The sequence below is a fragment of the Falco punctatus genome, assembly GCF_963210335.1.
Source record: "Falco punctatus genome assembly, chromosome: 11".
In the NCBI taxonomy this organism is placed as follows: Eukaryota; Metazoa; Chordata; class Aves; order Falconiformes; family Falconidae; genus Falco; species Falco punctatus.
In genome coordinates, this window is record NC_137591.1 from 17,094,294 (window position 1) to 17,116,415 (window position 22,122).

Genomic DNA, 22,122 nt, shown 5'->3' on the forward strand with positions numbered 1-22,122 from the left:
AGAAACTCAGAACAAGCCAAGACACTTAGAAAACCTAACTGTCAGATGTGGACTTCTCTACCATAGAATTACAGAGATCAGAATCAGTTTTTAATGGAAATCTCTAACCATTTATCAGGCATTGATACCATACCCAAAATGTCCAACCTACATGAATCTGTCAGGATCAGGTTTAGACACACACCCAATAGACCATGAAGGCAGCCCAGGCAAATGTGGCTCTGCACTCTGCTGCTTCCCTTTGACACTTCGAGTCACATTTCAAGATCACGAATGGCAGTTTGTGTGAAGGAATACAGAAGTCACAGAGCAGACTAGCAGATATGGACACGATTTTTGCATAAACAAGGGGTTTGGCTTAAAAAACTCTTATCATACATCTTCACTAGCTCAAATTTATCAGCGTTGTACAAACTAAAGAGCACCGACATTAAAAAAAACATGTATTTGATCAAATAGTTTTATAGACCCTCCTGGTCCATATAAATACATATTTTAAACTCAGAACCACTGGCAAGTATTCATCTCTGCAATTTCCACACTTTTCCAGGCATCCCACTGTAAGCTGTCTCTTCACATTGGAAAGCATGTCCTACTTGATAATTAATCTAGAAAACTCACATGGTAGAGCACTGTGCTCTTAAGTACTCTATACCTGCCAAAAAAACCCCCAACCAAACAAAAAAACCAACAAAACCCCCCCACCCCACCACCAAACAAACAACCCCAAGCAAACAACAACTGAGCAAGAAAGTTATCACTAGCAGGCACGGCTTTAAACACATGGTCAGCCTCCTCTCAACTAAAGCCAACTTGCCAATTGTGAGGATCTACTTGATGCCACACATATCCTCAAGAGGCACTAAGCAACACGGAAAGCTCAGCTGTAAAAATTGTCAGCTCTTACATAGAAGGATAATTTGAAAAAAGTATCCAAGAAGTCAGGAAGATATGGATTTGAAGGAATGCTTTTCATTTTATACTTTTAAATGTGTCTCATCCAGTGCCTTGCATCCAACTGCTCTAAAGCATCAGTTTGGTGTTCAGCCCCTTTGACCAGTGCACTTTCCTACCCAGTCAGACCAAGCCTTGAAAGCACAGGATGTTCAACATACTATTGAAGCAGCTTGTTTAAACGTTCCTCAAAAGGCTGAGTCAAAACTCCTCCCACACATCTGTTGAGCCCTCATATAAACTACTCCCTTATCTCCCACTTGCAGTTTGCCTAAATGAGTGCACTCCAGCCATAACCACTTACCGCCCCCAAGTACCATGGCCTGAACTCATCTACACAGCAAACCCTTACCTGTTCCCTCCAGCTGCCCTTCCCCTAAAACCACCCAAATCAACCACGACCTCAGGGACTCCTCAAGCATTTTGGTTTTTTTTGTACACAAACGTACAAACACAGATTTACCCTCGTCTGCCCCATCAACCAGTCCTTGCAGCGCCACAGGCTTCTCCCACCCTCTTGGCACCTGGGGCACAGGTTTCAGCTCACTGCAGCAAAGCCTGTGCTCTGTCCCCTGGCACAGGACAAGCCTGCTGTCCCTGCTCATGCTGTGGTGCACCCAGTCCCGCAAAATAAATCAGTGTTTGCTACTGTAGCTCATTTTTTGGGCAAATTATCCAGATACCTATCACCCCTTCTATCAAGCTGCTGTAACACAAGAGACTAAAACAGATTTTTGGAAGTGTTTTCTTCCCCCCCCCCCCCCCCCCATCTTGCAGTGGTTTTTTTTGTCTCCACTGCCTGCTCCTCTGTGGTTGTGGCATGCATTGCTCACTCCCTCTCATTCCAAAAACAAATGAACATGACCTTAGATTGCAGCAGATGGGAGCAGCACAGAAAAACTAAAAGTTAATATTGCGAGCAGCAACAGCTAGGCAGAAATGTAACAATGCTCTGTGTATGCACACATACACAGAATTAGCTATGCTGGAGGCTCATGGCAGAAAACCTGTTTGCTTTGCCTGACTTTAACCTGTCCATCAAATGTTAAGAATCATACACTTTCATTATCACCAAGCATACGAATAAAGTTGAGAAAAACAAAATGATGCAAGGTCCAATTTGATTATTGGTGACCTGCCTAGAGCTACAGAAGAACATAGCTGTTTTACTTACCCGAGGACCTCTCTTTCCTGACGGACCAGGTAAACCTGGAGGACCCGGAGGACCCTGGTGATAGAAAATCAAAACAATTGAGGCTAAAACCCAATACAAGGACAGTATCACAAGTCTGAATCTGACCAGTTCTTCTAACCGGTGACTTTCTGCTTGTGCAGACCTCAATTTGAAAACCAATTCCCAAACTACAAGCATGTGTGTTTTTAACCTGGCTCCAAATCAGATTTCTGTTTAGAAAGTATCTTATGTCAGAGGAATTGGAGCTAACAATCTAGGTAGCAACCATTTCTTAGCTGTATTTGTACTAAAGGAAGAAGAGATCAGTTCAAGGATTAGAAACAAGCAAGTGCAGTGTATTTCAAAACAAAGAATAGAGACTAATTAAGCCCTTTTAATAAGCATGCTGGCATGCCAAACACTTTTGAAACGTCAGGAGAGAGTATGAAGAAAAATGAGATACCACCTCACAGAAGACAGACACGAAATAGAAGAAAATAAACGTGGATAACTGATTGTTCAGCTTCCTATTGAAAGCTTCTAATAAGAATAACTGGTAGCATGTTTGCCCTTGTATATAATGAATATCATTCGCTTTAAAGAAAATTATGGGGTTTTTTAAATGCTAGTATATAACCAGATGTAGCTTTTGCAACTAAATTATTTAGACACTATAAGAATGACAGTGTACCATCCTCTTTATAGCTTGTTTTGACCACAGAAACCTTTTCTTTTCTGTATGTGATTGCTGCTCACATTCAAAGCCCCAGGATCTACTTCATTGTACTCAAATAAAAATAAGAGCTCTAGACTAAAACCTGCACTAATTTATATTAAATTCTAAGGAGGCATAGGCTATGCTTAAGGGTCAGTTCAGCTTCCATCCAAACACCAGCTTTAACAGGAACCAAGTACTCCCACTGCAACGGGAAGATGGGCATCAAAAGTCAGACCTCATGAAGGAACTCAGTAGGTGACAGAAGGGATTCAACTTGCTCTTTCATCCAGGCTTCCTTGCACACCTATGTTCTTTACATACTACAGCCTCTCAGCTGAGGAACTAGGCAAAACACTGAGCATCATACTGCCCATCACCAAACCACACTGCTGAAAGCTAGCAGGGATACAGGGAAATCAGAGGGGCAACTATGGTGACTGAAATTGCAAACCCCACAGGCTTTGTGAAAATTGAAAAAGGGAAAAAGGAAAAAAAATAATAGAGAAAGAAGGGGAAAAGAGATAAATAGCCTTTGGGATTTTATTAGTAACCAATGAATCATTTTAATAAGACAAAAATTGTATTTTTAAAAACCTCAAGTTTTGTGGAAGTGATATTTCTTTTTCCTTAGAAAGATAATGTCACTGGCATAGAAGACAGTACTGGTTACAGACTTTAGGCACTGTAAAACCAATTACATCCATTTGGCCAAAATACAGATCGCCTTGGACAATTCTGGGAAAAACACTGTTGTTCTGAGGAAGGTAAAGAAATACTGTCCTCTCCAATTAATCATGAAAATCTTAGGAGTCTAACTGTAGTGCAACTGCCTGTTTATAGTTGGGAATATTTGTACGTCCATACATACTACATTAAGTCATGCTGAAACCTATAACCTGCACTTCCCTCTGTGTAATGTAGAAGGCAAACCTGTGTAATGGTCATGGTCTTTAGGTCAAACATATTGTACTTTTAGCATAGGAGGTTTGCTATTCACCCTGATTGCATAAATGCTTACTAGTATCCTCATATTTTTCTGAAATAGTAAGACTCTGTGTTTAATAACAACAACAAAACAAACAAAAAAAAAATGTAGCAGACACACAGAAAGCTCTTAACCTGGCATTCTTGTCCAGGTCCATAAACATACCTGAAAGAGCACAGAGAGATCCGACCCTGCCACTGCTGAAGCAGTATGCTTTCTATGTCCTCTCAAATTGTAAATTAAGAGATGCACTTTTGTTAAAAAATTATCCTGGGACTACAAAGGGAAACACTGTATTTTTTATTAAGTAAAATAATTGCAAATAATGTACATTCTTTTGCAATTTGTAGTAAAATTCCTCTATATCCCTGTTTCATATGCTTTCTACATTTCCTTAAAAATACATCAATAGCCAAACCCCGCCATTTTCCTCATAGAAATCCTAATGAGTATTTATTACTGATCTTTGCTGCTGATTTATTGCACAAGAGCAGGGAGAACATATTTTCCCTATGTGACTTCTTTTTTTTTTTTTAAATATTACCTGCTTCCTTTGGAAATAAAAAACCAACCAAACAAACCACCAACCAACTGAAAAAAAAACCCACAAAAAAACCCCATACCCCCCCCCCCCCACTGTGACTACACTAATTCATAACTAATTATCTCTCAATCTAAAAAAAAAAACACAGGAAAAGAAGAAAATTTAATCCCAACCAAGCCCTCAGCAATCCCTAAAAGAAGCAGTAAAATATATTTTGAACTATGCAGCCAGAGATTAATAATGTTTTCTCATGGCTTTCTAAAACAAAGCCAGTCATTGTAGATGAAGTCTCTGGCTGACAGTAATAAGCAATCCAGGTGTTTGATTAATGTATTAACAAGGACTCTACTTAACCAGAGTATATTACTCCTCAACCTCCAGCTGAGACTCCTCCCTGCAACTCAAGCAACATCTCTGCTGACAGCAGACTTAGTAGAGCACAGGTATGTCTTCCTGGAAATGCTTTTCCAACTAGTTGTAATAAGTTTTTCCACCCCATGTACTACTTCAACCTGTGAAAGCAACTTCAAGTCAGCATGAACGATTTTAGACTAGCTAGGAAGCTATTTATGCCTATTAAGGCATCCATGTAAGTCACAGAAGTCAACATCTGAGAGAGTGAGCCAATCTCTCTTAAACCAAGGAATCAGTCATTTGTTTGAGTAGCTTTTCCTCCAACTGCTGGAAACAGTAATTAAACAAATCTGAAGCAATTAAAAGTGTTAATGTGTTTTTTTGCATTTGACATTTTAACCTCCAACAAAAAAATAGTGACTAAGTATTACTGACACAATTTTAAAATTCATTTATTTAGTAAGGCCAGTTTGCTCAAAACAGATCATATATACCTTAAGAAAGGTACTACAATTTACTGTCCTTAGGAATTGTAAAGATTTCATTTAGCTGTTGAGGGGAGAAACTCAAGTTCCAGGTAATCATGGCTTAATCCTGAAACAATAAAAGTAGATGCTACTCTTCCAGAAATTTTCACTATCTTTCAAATATTCATTGGGACAATGTAATTAATGGTGAACTTTCACAGACATTTTCTAGGATACTGAAGCCCTTCTATGGATGCATGTGTTTTAAACTTGCCCTACACCAGGGGTAATAGGAAGCATTTCATTTACATGTAACAAGGCCCTAAGATTTCAGATGCATGGCAGTAAATTCTGCATTAAATAGTTAAAATTGCACAGGCACATGCTGATCCAGTTGCCATTCAATACCTAAATTATATTCACTGAAGTTTCTCTTGCAAACAGCTATGAAGTTTCTCTTTAAAAGAAATTTGACTACACCACAACCACTCTATCTCAGCTCACCTCAATTAATTAAACATGTATTTATGAGTTTAATGTCTGATCGATCAAATACCTAAGGAAGGCAGTCCTTCAGCAAAACAGAACACCCATGAACCTTCCTGCACATCATCAACAAAATACCTGAAATACAGCAGGGAAGTAAACAGAAACATCAGGCTCCAAATCTCTTCTAAAAATCTCTCCATGAAAGGAAATTCCACTTCTAACTTTGCCAATATCACTTGTCCTATTGTGCAGCTCTGATGAGCTATGTTTTCCTTAGGGCCCACCTAAAAATTTCTACTCTGTCTTGCCATACTCTCTGTGAACTGGCAGAAATATCTTTATTAACTCACCCTTCGCAGAACTATAACATTTGTCCCTTACTTTCATTACTAAACACACTTTTGTTTTAACCTTTGCTCGGAATCGTATTTTCTACTGCTACTGCAACCTGCTGCAATCCTTCCAGTCTGTCTACGTCCTTTTTAAAGCTCTTCATCCAAACCTGAGGACACTTTTCCAAACTACAGCCTCAGCACACCCAAACCAGTAGAAATATAGCCTGACACTCATCACTCTTGGTAACGTATCAGGCATCACATTGGTAAAGATGTATTTATTCTCTAGTGCACTGTAACACCACTATCATCCTCATCTGAATACCTAACCAATCACTCCCCCATCCTCTACTTGTGCTTTTAATTCCTGTAGTACTAATCATCATCCCATCAGTTTTAGACCATCTGGAATTCTGATTCTGTCACTCAGAATTCTTCTACCTACTCCTGGCATGCTTTGTCTACCTTTTTAAAGCATATTACTTCATACAGATACTGATTTAATTATTGAGCAACAAGGATCCTACCAAATATCAATGTCCACCTATTTTTTCTTCTTGCTTCATTTGCATTTCACTGGAAATGATAAAAAACCTACACGCTTCTCTTTCCACATGCCCTAGAGCAGGAAGTCACCTGTGCATGATTAACCTCTTTTCTTTACAGCTGTGGAAGTCTTTCCCTTTCTCTGTCAAGAATTCCTACAACACCCAAAGCAATATTATCAACATCAGAGGAATATATATATATGGCTTTAGGTTATGAATTAAAGCTTTTCAATATTGTTGTGCAGAAGACAGGGAAACTGCAACAGTTTCAGGTGAATTAAATGACATGTTTAAGACTAACATTATCTTCTTGCTACTAGAAATAAAATAGCAAGAATCTTAAGTTTATCTGAATCAGCAGATGCTGAGGTTTCTCAGCCTGAGGGTTACCTGCAGAGCTAAAACGCATGAGCCTCTGCGAGCAATTTTGTTCACCAGAAATAAGCTAAACCAAGCTAAAGTGTGAAAAGGTAGCTAAGAGTGAAAGGGTAGCTGACGCTACCCTTACTGCTGTTTATTTAGCACCACATTAAGGATCTCTGAACTTCCCTCTCTCAGGGTTCTCTTTCTCACACCTCTTGGCTGGAATAAGAGCACTTCATCCCGGACTCAATTCTGCCTAATGCAGGGCTTGCACTTCCAGTTACTCCTGGCAATATCTCCAGATGCTTCTCCTTTCCAACTAGATAGCCTAAGGAACACCACCTTTTGGCCTTCTACTATTTCTCCTCCTGGCTAAGCATCTTCATAATCCAGAAAGGTTTTCCAATAGAGGAAACTAATTCCTAGCTCATTTCTCAGGGGAAGCCAAATCCTGTGCAATTACCTACCAGCAAGTCACCTAAATCAACTCTTGAGCTCACATCAACCACTCCTACTAGTGTGGGACTATGAATCACGTTACTGCAAACTGCTTTAGGGCTATGCAATGAAGAATATCTGTTTGAAAGTTAAACAGCTAAAAATACACGCCAGGTTTATTTTTTTAATCTTTATACACTGCCAACACCCTCTGCAACACAAAAAGGAGTGGCTCATCAGATGAACAGAGCAGCTTTCCCTATAAACTAGTGGTCTACACACTGTTCCACTTTAAATTCACTTCGCGTTTTTGTAGGGGATTTTGGTCATTGCAACTTCTAGAATTTCAATCAGGGTCTTAATAGTTTTGAAGAAATAGGTGCCTTTTTTCATATGGTATCCATAAATGAAAGCCTGAATTCTGGAGCCCTGCTTTGCAGTGGTGGGTGAATTCCACAGCTGTGGGATTCATGGAATACAAGGGGCCTAATTGTACGAGGCAAGAATCAGTGGTGGTAGATGATTAAAAGCTACAACAAAACTGAGGAGCTCAAGAACCACAAAAGCTAGTTCTTGTCTGTCGACTCCAACAGAATGAACATTATTTCTGAGTTGAAATCTTCAAAGAAGATTCAAATCAACCACAACATAACAAAAGAAGAAGGAAAAAAACGGGGGGGTGGGGAGTGGTGGTTTTCATGTCTCTTCAGGATTTTCTGCTGCGAGAGACATTTTCAAGTTTCCTCAGTGTCGCTTTTTCAGACTCCCCATTGGTAAGACTGTGGGTACTTATGTATTAAAGTGTTAGTGCCACACCTATTAAAACTGGATTAGCTCTGGTCTTCTCTACATGAGTGTAATAGACTGAGAAAGCAAACCAAAATCACCTCTTCAGGTCTGCGGCCAACAGCAGTGGCTGGTACTGTGCCACATAACCTCCATACAGCACAATTCTTTACAAAATCTTATGTGCACAAGACCATGCAGAGGCTCTACTCCCTTTCGCATCAACACCTCCAGCAGCACAATGCTTCAGCTTTGCCTGTTTCAGTGGGTGCTGCTGGCCACTTCAAGCCAAACTAGTGCCCACAAAGGTCTAGATTAACCTCCTAGCTCTGCGACAGATCTCTAAGACCTTGGGCATGTAATTTAAATCCTGACTGAGAAAACTTTTCAGCCCAAATGCACCATGTTCATTGCCAGACTACACCAAATGCAAGGTCTGCTCTAACTGCTGCCTTAGATGAGACAAACTTCTACTTCCCCAGTCTGTAAAACAGGCATAGAAAATGGTAACATAGACATCTCTGAACTCTCAAAATCAGCTGTCATCTTTGACACTGTATGTATAGTGTCTGTGTCCAGAAAAATCAAACCACCCAAGTATTTGCTTGCCATTTCTTGGTAATGCAAACAAGAAACACCATTACCAGCAGCCATTTCTGTGCCACGTAAAAAAGAATTGATTTAACTTTCTTGGCTGTAACTGACTGAAATCACAACGTACAAGCTATGTGCTAAAATGAAAAGCTTCCATTAGCAGTTACTAAACATCCTAAGCTCCAAAAATGGAAATTAACCTCATGTTGATGACAGCTACATACTTAGGGATACGTCCCCATAAAAACTATCATAAGGGACATAAAGAGAAAAAAAAAAAGTCTGACTTCACATTGAAAAAAAGATTAAGCAAGAGCACCCCTGGACTAATGTGAATTAATTGTGTGTGAATTGTTAACACATATTTCAATTCTGTAACAATCCCTTTACATCTTCTGGATCCTGTTTAGAGTAAAAATTGAACTTCTAAATAGGTTTTCAGTTGCTGACTACCTTAAGAAAAAAGAAATTTCAGTGCTGAAAGAACACACGCAATAAATTTATGGGCACATTCAAATATATATTAGGAACTGCTTAACATATCAAATTGCTTTCCAGTAATAACCACACAAATGCACACGCACAAAAATAAAGAAGAGCAAGTGGAATTATCTACTCCACGCTAATTTAAACATCTTAACCAAAAACTCAAACAAGCACTAACTATCATATTTCCCAGGCTAAGCAGGAACTGCTTTTCTTTTTGTCTGTAGCTTTATACATATTGATTCCATTGTAATGTATTAAAACATTTATGAGCCTTGTGCACACAATAACAAAGGACAAACAGGTTTCTATTAAAAGCTCTACTGTGTATTTGTAATTGTTTCAGGGATTACTTACCCTGTAAACTGAAAAAACATCACAAAATCTTGTAAGACTGTTCTAAAATTAATTTTACATACAGGTTTGCATGACCCCATAACCTTGGGTTACGAGTCGTTTTATCAGTCTAGATTCTGCAGTTGGACTCTTTCTACAGCTATGAATTCTGAGCATTGCTCAACTGAGAAAACTATGTCAGTCTCCCAAACAGCCCGGTTGTTCTTTTCATGAATCGGTGTCTACATGTGTACTGTATGAATGTATCCTGTAATTTTATTAAGTGAACAGTCTCCATAATTAGCAGTTACAAACATCTGTCTGCATTTCAAATTTTAAAAAAGTCTGGGTTGCCTACCACCTCAACAGAATATGAATGTCTGTATTCTTCCAGTAAACAAAAATATACAACATTTACACCAAAATTACATGCGGGAAAGAGACATACTTAAAGCAGACAAACATTTGTACAGTACAGCCAGGAGAAGTTGCAGTCACAGCTTTGGCATGCTTTGCGAGGTTTGTTTCAAAGCCTCTGTTAAATATATGTTGCTGTATTATAGTAAAAAGAGTAGTAAAGATAACTTACAGGAGGTCCAGTTTCCCCCTTTGGACCTCTGACACTTTCCATTTCAAGTATTTTGTCAAGATCTTCATAGTCATAAGCATAATTATCAATACCAATTTCATAACTGTTTTCCTTGTGATAAGTCTCATCAGCATCATGAAATGCCCCTTCTTGCCCTGGACTGAGCTGATTATCCAGAGAGAGGTCAGCAGGCAAACGGTACAGGGTTGTGTTGAAGAATTGCTGCATTTTGCTTGGTTCACCTAAATGCTGTTTTGCTTTGTCCATTCCCTTGCTTTTAGTTTTACTCTGTTTTACAGGGGAGATCAGAGAAAGCTCACTTTGCCTGTCTGCATCTTCTGGGGTATTATCTAAAGTATTTGGATACGATCCTGTGGGGGATTTAGTGATGTTTCTTTTTTTGCTTGTCTCTTGCTGACGAAAAGGCAGATTGATGTTTTCCTGGAGTTCCATTTCAGGCCAAGCTTCCAGCAACGGAGGTTTGGCTTCTGCAAACTCTGATGCAGAGATGTTTCTTGACTCAAAGTATTCTGGTAGAAAATGAATCTGAGAAACACTGGTAACGGGAATGTTTGATGCTTCTTTACTTCTATAAGCCGATATATCTTCTGACTGGTTTTTCTCATCAATCATAATCTTCGAAAAAATATCCAACTCATCTGACACATGTGGAGCTCCTAGCACAGATCGATACGTTTCAGCCTGGCGACACTGCTGTTTCACATATTTACAGTAGTTTGCAGAGGCTTCCGCAGAGGGAATAATATCTAGCTGACATATAACTCCTTCAAAGCCGACAGAGTGAGAGTTCATCCTTCCCAGGGTAAATAAACCATCCAAATCAAATGTCTCCGCTGCAGAAATTACTTCCCTGCTATAGTACTTCTTTCCACACTCCACAAGTATCGAGACAGTCTTGTCTCTAATGTCAATGGCAAACAAATGCCATTGTTCATTATGAACACTATAATCAAAGTATACAGACTGCTTCCCTCCAGTGTACACCACTACCTTTCTTGGTAGCAGCTGGACACCAAACTGCAGTCTACTTTTGTTCCTAATACTGAAAAGGAAAGCATTATTCACTCTGTAAGAGTACAACCCAACCAATATGGTGAACTGATGCCCTAGATTTGATGGTATGACTTGAATGATGGGGGACTCAATATATGCATCACTAGTTAGTACAACTCCTGATATGGTTAGACGAACACCCTGAGGTAACAGAGATGATGTTGAGGGCACCGTTGTCTCTGAGGGCTGTTGAACATCTTTCACAAGGCCTAGTTGATGAAGAACATCTATTGCTGTAAAAAGAAATAAAGGCATACTGTTGATTTCATTTACAAGCTTATAAATTCAGACCCATATAAACTAATGTACACACATCATCTTAACAATCCTGTACTTCCCAGAGCATATATGCTGCACACAGCAAGGTCAACAAATCCCTAGTGTAAGGCACACCATCTTTCACATAAATCAAGCAAACAAAGCCAGAAAAATTTTCCATCTTAAAAAAAAAAAAGAAAAACACACAGAAAGGCCTACATAATGCCCATTGTATATCAATTCATTTATGAAACAGAAAAATCCCCATTTTCTGTCTTCAACCTTTTCACAATAGTCAATGAACACACTTTGTTAGTTCCTTATTTATTTGGCTAATACCGCCTACTGAGTGGATAATATTTTAATTATTTTTTCTCATGTAAAAACCTTCTGCAATAAAACCGTGCTTTTCCTCTTTATCTGAGAAGTTAAATGAAAACATTTGAGAGGAAGGTTGCTTTGTTTTTAAGAATGGACAAGCTATTTATAACACAGTAACACCTCAGCAGAGCACCAAAAGATAGTCACTGGCTCAAAGCAAAATACAAAGTTAAGCTTTGCTGAGGCTGGGGAGCTACTACTACGTGCTGCAGAGGCAATTCAACTGGTACCTGGGAAGAAATGTTGCTCTCCTCCCAGCAGGTGTGGCCCTGTACCATTGCAGAGCTGGCTTCAGAGGGAATCGTTTTCCCAGGGCGATCACCCTTGATTCTATGTATCTGTGCCAAAGTTAGTCAGACTAAAAGAAAACAAAAGATCTTTCCAAGGGGAGATGCAACAGAGCATGCCACTGCCTCCTTTCCCTCCACATAATTTACTTGTAAGGGCCAAGGATGAAGTGAACTCCACAGAAGTGGTGAGGAGCAAGGAAAGAGGACAAATGTCAAGACCCAAAGGGCAGTGCTCCCATCTTCTGGCTCATCTGTCCTTGCAGAGAACACAAGGCTGCAGCTACCCAGACAAGATAGTGAAAGTGCACTCCAGAGCCGGAGACAGCAGTGGACATAAAGACGACAGAGAAACCAGCTGTCCTACCAATTTATGTCCTACAGATTTGGCTTTGGCATACAGAAGTCCGGATAGGACTTCAAAGGACTCTGTAGGACCTTGCTACAGAGTGGAATGGGCAGTGGTGTTTTTACTGGTGGATTCTCTAATGTCTTATATGTGAGCTTTGTGCTTTAACCTTTTCCTTAGCCTGGACCTTACAGTATCTCCATCTTTCACCTAGCTAAATGGCTAGGTTCAAGTAATGGGTAGAAATAAAATTATCTAGCCTCCTGAAAAACTGGCATCATATCTGACCTGGGGTAAGAAATTAAAGCCATGTTCCTCCTAAAGGTCAAAGATGACCAGATTAATTTGGTATTGCCTAAATCAGATTCAGGCATGTAGGTTGGTGGGCATAAACACCTTCTTCCTTCAGGAAGAATATAAAGACACTGTTAGATACCTTACGATACAGCTGAAACAGAAACACTACAAGGCTTTACTAGGAGCTAAACCACACGTCCCCAGCAGTTTTCCTGTAGTGTCACAAAATAAGACAGGACTTATGACATTAATTGGCAAAATTTCTTGTCTGAGTGTTTGTGAAAGGTGCTACAGAAACACTGCAGAGACTGAGATAACACACAGTCATGGAAATACACAACAAGAAAGTTGGGGGGTAAAACACACGACATAAGAAAAGGCTGAAGGAGATACATGTTTGGCCTGGAAATGGGAAAGTTTTGGGAAAACTAATTACAGTTGGCCATTATTTAAATTGGGGTTATAGGGAAAACAGAGAAAAGCTGAGAAGTAACAGACACGAGCTGCAACACAAGAAATTGCAGCTCTGTACAAAGAAAAAGCATTCTCACCACAGAAGTACTTAAGTGCTGGACCGGGGGGCAACGACATTGCATAAGCTCCATTCTTGGAAACTTTCAAAGCCCAACTGGACAGGACCCAGCAACCTGAACTAACTTCAACATTGACCTTGATCTCAGCAGGAGGTAGGCCCAGATGAGTTCAAGATCCCTCTAACATAAGTTTTCTGATTTTCTATGCAAGGGGAAACAGAACATCGTAGTCTTCATAAATAGCAGTGCACAGAAGATATCATCTTTCCCCCCGCCCTAAGTGGAACAACTAGCTAAACTTAACCTTCAGTGAACTGCCTATATTAAAAATTACTAGTAGTATCTAACAGTTACACTGATCTAATAAGCCTGACTGGGAAGAGACTGGCACTTCCCATAGCATTTAGCTGAGGGTACTTTTACTATGCACGTTGTGCTTATGTTAAGTAAATAAAGCTATTAAATGGCCTAAAAAAATTTTGGAGTAACCAGGAAAAGTTAAGAATTCTCTGCTATATTAAGAAAAAAGAGCAACTGAAACAAATGGATGTTCACTCTTAGTGGAAAACAGGTTTCCTTTCCCAGTCTTCCCTTTCTCTGTTTACTGAACGTATTCATAGCAAACTTTAAGAATAGACAGATGTTGGCTTAGTTTCAGTGGTAAGTTATGAAAAGAGCCTGAGATTTCCTTGAGAGTGGTTTATAAATTGGAACCAAAAGCATCAACCTGAATGCACTGTACATCTTGAAAATTAATTACACACCTTGTAGTGTTTCTAGTCATGTTTGAGATTCATGGACCTGCCAAGATTATCCTGGCAGGTAGCCAGCACAGACAGAGGTATGGAGAAAGCATATCTTTGCAGAAAGTCATGTGTACGCCAATTTCTCAAGATGTTTTGCCTCAGAGCAATTAATTTACTATGGCTGTATTTATATCCATCAAACTGATAACAGAGGTCAGGTTATAGTACAGCTTCGAAGCACAATGCATCTGCTAATGAACCACTACACTTTCCCAGGACCCCGGTCCTGCATGGTCTGCATGTAGTTAGGGAGAAGAAAGCTCTGCTTGTATTGCCCTTGTGAAAGCTAGGAAGAAACACAGATCCTGGGCTCTGGGCAATGCAGAGGTGTTACACAAGCTAATAATACCCCAAGGCTGGAGATACTGCTCCAGCATCTTCTGTGGCCTGACTGGACCAGCTGACTGCACAAAGCATAGCTAACAATGCCTAAATATCACATCCTAACCTGAAATAATTGGCAAGTACTGGTATTTTAAAATATTTATAATTATATATTCGTATCTAAAAATAACTACACATGATCTGTCAAAAGCATTATAAATTGAAGTATAAACCAAAAAGCTTAAGTTGCCTTAAAACAGTAAATTTAAAAGTTACATTCAAAAGCATTGCTACTAAATCTCAAACTACGAGCAAAATTGCCAAAATTTTGGCAGTTCTGATTTGAAAACAGCACACTGTTTAGAAGTTATTAAAAAAAGGAAAGTCATCTGAGAGCATGATGAGAAGTAAGATACATTCTCCACATCCTGCAAACAGATTTCTGTGAACAATGACAGGTCCCGAGAAAGCTAAACACAAATAAATGCTGTGTAAAAAATGACAGCAAAAGATTAACTATCAACTAATTATTCCTTGCTGACTTGCCGCCTGTTAACCCACCATCAAGCCAAAAGGCTGTTCCAAACATTTTTGGCCGGTTGTTTCATTTCTGGTCCAACATGTATTTTTATTTTATTTGAAGGCTTTCAGAAGCTCTTGGCAGTACACAGGGTTTTGGGAACAGGCAACCCGCTCAACTCTTCTACCCAGCATGACAACCACTATTTTTTTTTACCTATCAGTAGTCAGTTTTCTTTGTTTACCCATGTCTACACAACATCTGTCTTCACTTACTGTTCAGTCAACCCATTAGTCCCCCAAATTGTAACAGCTCCTCTTCTTGAAGGAAAAGTTGTTTGGGGTTTTTGGTATCAAGTACTTTCCTTCCACCTTCTAGGAGGACTTGAAAAATTCACAACATCACTGCATCATGAGGAGAGGGAAAACCTAATGCGGGCTTTGGCAAAAAATCTGACCCTCTTGTGGCACAAAGAAACCCCAAAAAGGAACTGAGGGAGGATGAGGAGATTTGGCTATTTGACCATCCCACACTCCTGTTCAGTCTCTCCTGTTCATTTTCCACATTCCTCCATACTCATGACTGCTCTGAAGGCAGGATATTTGGGGTGCTCTCCCCATTTCAGCAATCTTAGTATACACATCGCTCATTTTCCCTTTACCAGTATGGGCAAGGGAAAGACAAGTGTCATTCATCAGTCAGCTCCACCAGAACTCAGAGTAATTGCTTATTAGGTTGCTCATTTCCCAGGGGATGCTGCATCTGTAGATGGGTAAATTAAGATACTTGGCTGTAAAGACACCAGGCCAAGTGACTGGAATAAGAAAGCCAACCAGACACACCGAGTCTGTATGTCCTTGAGCCACACTCAGAGTACTACTCCTAAAAGGCTGAGGCTGTATCTTGACATGTATTTCACTGAACACAATTTATAGCGGCCTACCAAAACAAACAAGGCATAGCTTCTCATGCAAAGCATGCACAGGCTGTCCCATCAGCTCAGGAAAGAAATAATTTTAATTATTCTAGCTAGCATCTTCATATTTGGCAGAATACTTTTTTTTTTTTCAAAATACAACTTCCAATAAAGTTTTAATAACAACTTCAGTATTAACATATTCCTAACGGGCAGACAACCCTGTTCCTGCTAAGCACTGCAAATGAATAGTGCTAGCTCTGCAGGTTATATACTGAGATTGAAGGATTTACTTGAGCTGCTCTTTTTTTGAGGTTTCCTCAATCTGCTGTTCTCCAAATCGCTTTTTGCAACTTCGTTTACACATTGTGCAAATAAAGTGCATGAGGGAACAGATTCACCCACTGGCAGGGAGTTGCACCAAGGTTCAATGTGCTGTTTTGATCCCAAGCAAGCACTTAAACCACAACGCAGTTAGGTATGGCATCTGTGCACAGGGGGTGGAGGGGAGTTTCTGTTCAGTAAGGTTTCTCACATGGCTATCTAGAAATGCTGTGGAGTAATTTTTTTTAAAAAAAAGAGAAAAAAAGAGTAGGAAAACTCTTTTGTCTGCTGGTGACAAAATAAAAAATAATCAAATATATGCATGTCGAGACTGGAGGCTTTACCCCATTTCTGCCAAGCCCTGTGTATGCACGTACTCTTGACCAAGAGGCAAATAAGCCTCAGACTGTACCCACTGCCCCGTAATGCTGCCAACCCCCAGCCCTGCAGCCTTCACAGTCCTTGCCTGAGGTTTAATTGGAAAAGCAATTCTCAGGCAGAGACACATGAGAAGCGGGTGAAATTGTTTATTTCCTTGCAGAGGAGGAGGGTGGGCTGGAGAGGTGAAGACAACTCGAACCATCATTGCACACCTGCCTCTGGCATCCCTCACCTGCTCCTGCTACACTGGAAAAGTGCAAACGGCCTCCCTGAAGCAGCCTCTTCCCTTTCCACCCCCGCAGGCCTGGAGCAGGGCAGGCCACACACATCTATGGGTGCTGCTCCTCCTCCAGTTAGAACTTGACTCAGCTGTTAGAAAAATCCGGGGAAGTCCCACCACCACAAAAGCATATGTCCCCCATTGAGCTGAATGTGAAAAACCAACCAGCCTTTACCAGGCAAACAACAAGCAACTAATGGAAGGCAGAACTACAAAGAGAAGGGGGGGGGGGGGGGGGGGGAACAACCAACCTGCAACTGGAAGAAAAAAAAAACAACCAAAACCCAATCAAGCTTTGCCAGTCGCACAGAATGATGAGAAGGAAAACATCATTGGTGAGAATAACAGTGGGAGGCTGCTGAGATATCCCACAGGGCTCCAGCAAAATGTTATCAGGAATGAGTCTTCTCTTAACCACGCAACCCAGCTGTTTGTATTCAGCTGAGTATTTGCAGTTAACATACTTACCAACCAAGGATGACCTATTTCTTGTTTCACCTGTACAATGAAGGAACGTGGCAGAGAACTGATGCTGCCACTCTCCTGGCAGATAAAAAAATTACTAAAATGGCATGTTTCTCCACCACTTCGGGACACTAATATTCCCACAGTACTCTTTAGTGCAAGCTGCACATCTGGTGCAGTTATAACAGCTGGCAGATTAAAAAAGAAACTAAAAACAAGACAACCCTATTTCCTCACTAACATCTGCATCTGAATGCAAACCCAAATGAATACACAATTTCATTTTTTGCTTTAATGGTGCCAGCCTAGACTAAGCCTTTATTATATACAGTGGTTTGCTTGCACAGCCCTAAGTGCAAAGGTAACTCAGTCATAGCTTGCCACCCCCAAGGACACCCACTTGCAGTGACACAATCAAAGCCTTTTCACTGTACAAGGCTTCTCTTTTATGGAAAGCTTGCTTAAATATGTAAGTAATTTCATAGACAGAAAATCTGAGTAATTTTCAAAAGGTCATCTTTTCCAAACCGGTTGCTTTAAACTTTTACTCTCATTATGCTGTAGCTGGTATTTTCTTTTAAGTCACCATTAAGGAGCTGAACCTAAGGTCACTAGTAACAACACTCATTTATGCTTTTCTTCTAGTAACAGATTATACAAGTGTTCTTCTCACCTTGTTTGGGTACTTGCGCAACACCCACAGCTATACATACTGCAATAAAAAGGAGAGTTTTCCTAAAAAGGAAAGAAAAACAAGAACACATGAGAAAACATCTACAGTTTCAGAACTCCAAGGAATTAGAATCTTGATTCAACATTGAAAGTCAATGGCATAATACCATTGACTTCAGCAAGTCTTGGATCAAAGCCATCACATTGTACAACTTTCCACTGATGCTGAGAAGGCGTTTTACACAAAGATCAAGGATTATGTACACCCTCATGTATAGTACATATATTTTACACTGGCTTTTATTAATAAAGTAACTGCATCTGTTTTATATTTTCTTGCAGCAGTCTTCAAATATGAAGGCTGCTATGTAGTAAATTTCTTCCTGGAAAGAAAAAAAAATAATTACTGTAAAGAAACTATAAAATAAATGACAATTTAATGCCTGTAGAGATCATTAGATACTTTTGACTTGCTATCAGTCTTGTCACTGAATCACAACACTTTATCATAACTGCAAATGTTGTGTCACACTTTTGTTCCTGTTTTGTAATATGACAAAATTTTATAATACATGCTTTTCACAAAGTAAAAAAAATCCCATTCCATCACATTTTGACTTGAAACTTCATGCTCACATAGAAGAATGCAATACTGATAGGTACCATAGGCTCGTCAGTTACGATGAACATATACAAGGTTGTCACAGATTATGTGCTCAAAATTTGCTTTAAGTGAAAAGTGTTAGATGTTGGGCAAAGAACACATTTTTACCATAGTTAAAAACAGACTGCTAGTTTTTACTCAATTCTCATATTAGCATCTAATCACACTCTTATCAGTGACCGAATCTTCTGTTAAATGAGAACTACACTTTCTGTTAGCATTAGACATCCAGACACAGATCTATGTAACAATTATAGTAACCTCTATCTAATTGGTTCTAAGAAGAAATATTTCTAAAATATCAGAAACATAGTTCTGATACTAACTACTCCACTCACACTTGAGCCTCAGCTCAACCCTCTTGCTCCTTAATGTATGTAACCTCATTGTTTTTTCATAATATTAAACGCTGCATTGACTAAAAGTGTTTGCTGGACCATGCCAGAGAGTGCTTGAGTATCTGGAATAAACAGTATTTGAAAGTAACACAGTTGCAATTGAACACCTGTCATTTCATGTGATGTAGCTTTGACAGCTAATTAGTCAGATTTGCACAGCAAAAAAAAAACAAAACCTGCAGGAAGAAAACTCTACCACTTTATACAGGAACATATGGTTCAAACAGCCATGATAGACAAGTGCCTTAAACTCAGTGTTCACTGCCAGGTTGCCTTCAGCTCATAGGATAACGTATGCATAAACCAAGTATTAGTAATGCTACAGTGACAAGAAATCATACTACAATTTAAATATTTACATATATGTACGTACACAGAGAGCGCGCAGTACTTAGTGAAAAAATCTTAATGTTCCATTCAAGGTTTTGCAATTCAGACATTCTAGAAACATCCAAGTGTATGAAAATCACAGAGCAAAAATCTGGTTTTATCAATTTGCTCAGTGAAACAAAGAAAGAACAAAAAGAACAAAGTCAAAATTCACTGACCTAGCAGAGGATGGGTTGATTACTTACCCTGCCTCCACTTAGGCAGTTTTACTGTGGGGCTTCACCCCAGTTTTCAAGCCATGCTCCCCTTAGGGGAAGGGGGTGCTTCACAGCTGGTGCCACTGCTTCTCGTGGGCCCCCTCCCCAGCCCAGCCTGACCCAGACAGCAGGTAGCTCTCAACTGTCCCCTCTCCAAGCCCAGCCCTTGACAGACACTTGCCAACCAAAGCCCAATGGCTGAGCCTTCCCCAGTTCCCGCCTTGAGGGGGAAAAAAAATAATCATCCCTGGCAAATGCTGGGAGGAGAAAGAGAACATTATAGACCCAACCAATTCCCATTCCTTACAGGTGTGTTTGTTCAAACAACAACTTAAAAAGCGCACCGTCCACCACCACCCACTCTCCGATGGCAAACCTGCCTGCTCTCCTTTTCACCTGACCAGCAGCCTGGACATCATTCACAAATTGCCACACTGATTTTCAGGCAAAACACTTATTTAAACAGGATTTCAAATTATGGGGGCAGGGAAGAGAAGCTTTATAAAATTAGACTAAACCTGTTTTTCTTGCAATGATATATCTTAAAGAGCATCCATTCTTCAAAATATCTGCTCAAAGTTTTCAAAGCAAATAAGTGGGCTGGATCTTGGACAAAATTGGGTCCATTGGTTATGCACCTACATATGTATTTGCATATTGTGAAAGCTTAAGTTTTGGCAATCAGAACAAATTAATAATTTAAAGAACAGTAAGGCATGATAATGGGAATATTTCATCATTGGTATTGCCACTGCAAAACTGCAGATACACCATGGGTTTTTTACAAGAAATTGCACAGAATGTACACGATATTAAAAAATATGCATCATTGCTCCAGTCCTAATCACAGAAAGGGAGCAGGGTGGAAACTACTCCTCATAGATGCCAGTGCACTTGTAAGGGCATGTTTAATTAACCAGTCCAGTCCCTAGCTGTGCCTCTCTTCAGGCTTTCTCCTGCTACAGCCATGAAATGTCTGCTGGAGTAGCTCTGCCACTCCTGCAAAAGACCCAATATTGACTGCTGTCCAAACAGCAAGTCAGATAAGGGATGCTCACTTTGTTTTTTTCAAGTCTGAAGGCTAGAATTCAAGTTTATAGTTTCTGTGTCACACAGTGCATCATCTAATGAGAAGCTCAGTGACAGGAGATCGCTGTGTTAGGAGGAAAGTGCACACATTGCACTGTATCAGCTAAAACTCGGGACAACTCTTTATTTAACTTGGGTTATTAACATGGGTGCAAAATGGATTCACAATTAAAACCAGCATAAGACATTTTAGTTAACTCCAAAGTCAGGATGCTCAAAGAACCTCAGAGCCCAAAATGCAAACATGACCCCTCTCCACATTACAACAGCCTCTTCCACAGTGTCAGCCAGGGACAAGCTGTGTGTCAGGTATCTGCCTCCATCACCTCCCAGCAAATGTAGGAAGGCAAGAAATTCCAAAATGCTCCCAGGGCTCTAAATTACACAGATGTAACTGGATATACAGAAACATTTAGTAAGAGGTAAAGACAAACGTCTGGCTTACACAGTGCACTCTAGCTAATGTCAAGAACAGATGAGTGATCAGCTAAGAGAAAAAACAGTGACCAGAGACAACCATAGGGCTAGAGGTTCTCTAATGTGTGGGAAAAGTTAGTCTTCCTTCTACCTTTTTTTACAAGTAAAACTTTTTGTAAATGAAACCATGTGCAACCTAAAGTGAAGTTGTACTTCCATGAGGGAAGCCCTCCATGGCCAAAGATTAAAAAAAAATATATAAATTCTGTGTTTCTGAGAGAATCCATTCACAGACACACACACACACACCCCCTTTCCTGGTCAAAAACTTCTAAGCTGCAGAGCGGCCAGTTCTCAGACTCCATTCTCCCACCAGCACTGCCACTAAGCCACCAGGCTCCCTGCTGTGTAATGCATACATGGCCTGATCCATCATCTGCTGTAGCTGCAAGGAACAAAGCAAGCAGCATGCAGAAACCCTGGACAGCACACCTTAGCTGGCCCCTAGCTCTTGGGGCGACTTGCCTTGTTGGGACACAACAACAGAAAAATGCAAAAGCATGTGGCAAGGAAGATGGCAGCTGACTTGAATGCTCGCTGCTTTTCCCCACTTAACATCACATATGAAGCTGTAACAAACTCCTTGGCTATGTCCTGTCCTAGAGTCTAGGTATCTCTTGAGTTTCCTCTCCTCTTCCTACCTCTTCATCCCCTCTCCTATTTTACAGGCAAGCACAAGCTGGGGGCAACTATGTATTTGTTTGGAGGAAAGCACTAGCTATTCCACCACTTAAAATACAGCTTATCTGTCTGATAATCTTTGACATCTTGTGGCTGTTTGCCTCTTCCTATGAGTGGACAGTGACTATCTGTATTTATTTTTTCCCTTTAGTGGTGACAGATTGATGAGGAGACTGATAAGCTTCAAAGCAAGTTGTGG

At 40.1% G+C, this 22,122-nt stretch overlaps 1 protein-coding gene across 1 annotated transcript in view; it reads right to left on the reverse strand.

Moving 5' to 3' along the window:
• COL24A1 (collagen type XXIV alpha 1 chain) overlaps positions 1 to 22,122 on the reverse strand; it is a 156,716-nt gene that overhangs the window by 124,356 nt on the left and 10,238 nt on the right. The window contains exons 2-4 of the mRNA XM_080406641.1: positions 18,029 to 18,090; positions 10,161 to 11,467; positions 2,129 to 2,182 (exon numbers count right to left, since the gene is read on the reverse strand). Coding sequence (XP_080262767.1) covers positions 2,129 to 2,182; positions 10,161 to 11,467; positions 18,029 to 18,090 — 1,423 coding nt within the window. The remainder of the gene's footprint in view (positions 1 to 2,128; positions 2,183 to 10,160; positions 11,468 to 18,028; positions 18,091 to 22,122) is intronic.